The sequence below is a fragment of the Pinus tabuliformis genome, chromosome 1_2, assembly GCF_031772625.1.
Source record: "Pinus tabuliformis cultivar Carrire ecotype Pingquan chromosome 1_2, CPIR1, whole genome shotgun sequence".
NCBI lineage: Eukaryota > Viridiplantae > Streptophyta > Pinopsida > Pinales > Pinaceae > Pinus > Pinus tabuliformis.
The window spans coordinates 1,082,151,994-1,082,155,670 of record NC_142298.1 but is presented as its reverse complement, the minus strand read 5'-3'; the positions used below and the strand labels follow the sequence as shown (position 1 = coordinate 1,082,155,670).

The following is a 3,677-nucleotide window of genomic DNA, read 5'->3' as shown; positions in this document are numbered from 1 at the left end:
TTTTTGATGGCTGGAAACAATTTTTGATAACCTGGGTGGCCATCACATGGTTTCCGATGAAATTCATCCAAAATCAATTGTTTAACAGAGTTTTGGTTAGGAACATAAATTTTGCCTTTGAAAGTGAGGATGTTGTTGGAATTTATATTGAAATCTGATTGTTCCCTTTTTAATAACTCTTCCTTTGTCTGCTACCAAAGGAAAGTGTATTATGGATCCTTAACAGATGCTTCCTTTATGATCTCCGGAATGTTTGAGTGTAATTGACTCATTTGGACCTCATAAATCCATTATACTTTTCTGCTTAAAATGTCGGCTACTCGATTTTCCTTTCCTTTAAGATCTTTCATGTTAAAATCGAATTCACTTAAAAATGCGGTCCATCTGGCCTGCCGCGCATTACTAGTTGAAGAAATTCGTAAGGCTGCTATGATCTCTTAATAGCAAAAATTTATTCCCCAATAAGTAGTGTTTCCACATTTTAAGTGCATGCACTATTGTTTTTAGTTCAAGGTCGTAAGCAGAATATCGTTGCTCATATTATTTTAACTTCCATGATTCATAAGCAATCACCTTTCCTTCCAGGGTCAGTACTCTGCCCACTCCTTCTTTACTAGCATCAGTGCAAACTACGAATGACTTTTCCGGATCTGCTACCTTTAACACAGGTGCAGTGGTAAGTAGGTGCTTTAATCTTTCATAACATTATTGGCACTCGGTTGTCCATTGGAAGGCACACCCCTTTTTCTGTAAGGAGGTCATTGGAAAGGCAATTTTTGAGAACCCCTCAATAAATCTACGGTAATATCCAACCAAACCCAAAAATTACTTGATATCCATGACATTCTTTGGGGCAGTCCATTCCATGATTGTTTTGATCTTCTCCGAGTCTACTGCTATCCCATCTGTTGATATAACGTGGCCCAAGTATTGAATTTGACCTTTGAAAAAATCATAGTTGCTAAATTTAGCATATAAGTGATTTTCTCGTACTGTTTGCAATAATATTCAAAGATGTTCTTTATGTTCCTCCTGATTCTTAAAATATATCAGAATTTCACCAATGAAAATCATCACAAATTTATCAAGGTAAGGCTGGAAAATACCATGCATCAGACTCATAAATGTGGCTGGGGCATTTGTGAGGCCAAAAGGCAGCACCACGAACTCGTAATGACCATAATGAGTATGGAATGTCATCTTGCAAATGTCCTCCTCTTTTATTCTTATTTGATGGTAGTCGAATCTTAGATCGATTTTCGAGAATACTTTAGCTCCTTGCACCTGATCAAATAGATCATCGATACGTGGTAAAGGATATTTATTCTTAATGGTTAATTTGTTTAATTGATGATAATCTATGCATAATCTCAGAGTCCCATCCTTTTTTCATACAAATAATACGGGAGCTCCCCAAGGGGACACGCTGGGGCGGATATACTTCTTGTCTAGAAGCTCTTGCAGCTGCATCTTGAGTTCTGTTAACTCAGGTATGCTCATGTGATAAGGGGCCCTAGATACAGGGGTTGCACCAGGAATTAGCTTGATGGTGAAGTCAATGTCTCGCTTTGGTGGTAAGCCTGGAATGGATTCTGGAAATACATCAACAAATTCCCGAATGACAGGAATATTTTCCAAAGAGGTCATTTTATTCTTGGTGTTTGTAAACCCCACATGAACAACATATATTTGGCAGCCCTTTCTGATACATTTTCCTAACTGGTTAGCAGTAATAGGACGTAACTTGGTATTGGTTTTAATTCCTTGGAGTTCCTTCCTTTGACCTGATTCAGCAATAAAACTGACAGTTTTTTGTTTGCAATCCACAAGGGACCAAAACTTTTCCAACCAGTCCATTCTGATTAGGATGTCGTAAGATCCCAAAGGAAGTATGTTAAGGTCAACATAAATAAGCTTCTATGAAATCATTATGGGACAACATTCTGTTTTTGCGATTATCCTCCTTTTTGTCCCAGTGACTAATTGAACTAGCCATGGTTTTGAAAACTTATTGCTCTGCAGTTGAAACTTTTCTACCACCTTAGGACTAACATAACTTAAGCTAGCACCTGGGTCAAATAAAACAAAGATAGGTTGCTTAGCAATCATACCTTCACATTCGATCATGGTGGGCTAAAATTCTGCTTGATGATCATCTAGAGCATCGTTGGAGCATTGAGGCCTCTATTGTTCCAAGAGATTCAATTCATTGATAATGGAGGGGAGTTATGGTGAGGGCCTTTACCTTTCCTTCATTTAGGAGTCTGTCATAAAGTTCTTGAAGGAGCTTATTGGTCGTTTTTATTCCTCTATTCCTGCTTGGCCCTTTTGGGTTATATTTTCCCACTGCCATATTTTCCAGTATGCCATTTTCTGCTCTGTCCCCTGGTGGATTTTGGTTTGTGCTCTATTTTAATTCCTCCTATAGAAGATAGGCTCCTTCTGTTTTCTGAATTTGGTCTTTTGGAATCGTTGCTAGACTGTTTTTCTTCCACTCTTCCGCAATCGATAAGAGGTCAACTCCCTCCAGTGCCTCCTCTATCGTATTGTCTTCCGGGGTGGTTTCCAAAAAATGCAGATTCCATTTCAATATCTTCCTGTGTGTTTTCGTCTTATGTATGTATGTGTTCCAATTAGTGCGCTCCTTACTCTTGATTTTCTACATTTTGTAGGTTTCTAGTTGCATCCTCTTTATTTTTGCTTTTCGAGAGAGGGTCTTCTTGTGTTTTGTTCAGTGCCTCATATTTGTTTGGGCTTGTTGCCTGATGTTGATCTTTTTTTCCTTGTGTCTTCTTGTTATTCCTATTTCTTGCACTGACTTTGGTGAAGCCCTATTCATCTTTTTTCTTTTGACCTTGCTCTTTATTTTAAGGAGTTTTGTTTTGTGGACATTCCCTAAAAAGGTTTCCATGTTCATGGAATTTCCTACAGTGGAATGGAATGTGTTTATAGTCGATGCTCTGAAGCCATACTTCGTATCTGAATATTTGTTTTATTGCCTTAGGTAGGGCTCTTGAGACATCAATGTAGACACAAATTCTAGCATAGGAGATATAATGTCCATTTTTTGTTCCCTCTGACATCTTTATATATTCTCCTGGTTCATCTCCTATTCCCTTGAGAACTGAAGACACCCAGTAGTCGATTGGAAGAGAATAGAGTCTGACCTAAACTGGGACCCTTGTAAAATCCTCTTTCTCTAGGTTGAAGTTCTCTTTCCAAAATCTCATATAAAGTCCCACAAAGTTGAAGTAGGGGCCTCCTTCGAAAATCCTATCTCTATCTTCCAAGAGGTCGAAGATGACTGTGAAAAATCCCATTAAGCCTAGTTGAAGCTTGATTTCTCCTTTTGGTTTCCATTTCATTTGAATCCACCAATTTAGGGCTTTTTCTGTGGGCCAAATGCCCATGAACTTGCATATGATTGTGTGCTCCTGCATATAGTATCTATATGTTGCCACATCATGGCCTTGTATTTCCAGCAGAGGAATTTTCTTGAATTTCAGATTGTAGTTTCTCCCTTTGTTTCCTTTATTTCCGCGGGAGCCAAAGTTTTTGCAGAGGTAGTTCCTTCGGCAAGTGGGGTCCCTGCCTCTTAACCTGTTTCCTGTCGGTTTCCTTTCGTCAAGAGGCTTGTTCTCAATGAATGAAATGCATTGTAGGTTGTTAGCTTGGTG

General features: G+C 38.7%; 1 protein-coding gene across 1 annotated transcript; it reads right to left on the bottom strand.

Annotated features, from left to right (window-relative positions):
- Window positions 1-1,389: 1,389 nt before the first annotated feature.
- LOC149209905 (uncharacterized) lies at window positions 1,390-1,857 on the bottom strand. Its single transcript, XM_089398796.1, has one exon. The coding sequence runs from the start codon at window positions 1,855-1,857 to the stop codon at window positions 1,390-1,392; it is 468 nt and encodes a 155-aa protein (XP_089254922.1).
- Between the last annotated feature and the right edge of the window lie 1,820 nt (window positions 1,858-3,677).

Bases quoted from the DNA above. Each gene is read 5' to 3' on its own strand.
- LOC149209905 (XM_089398796.1), bottom strand. From the start codon at position 1,857: ATGGACTGGTTGGAAAAGTTTTGGTCCCTTGTGGATTGCAAACAAAAA.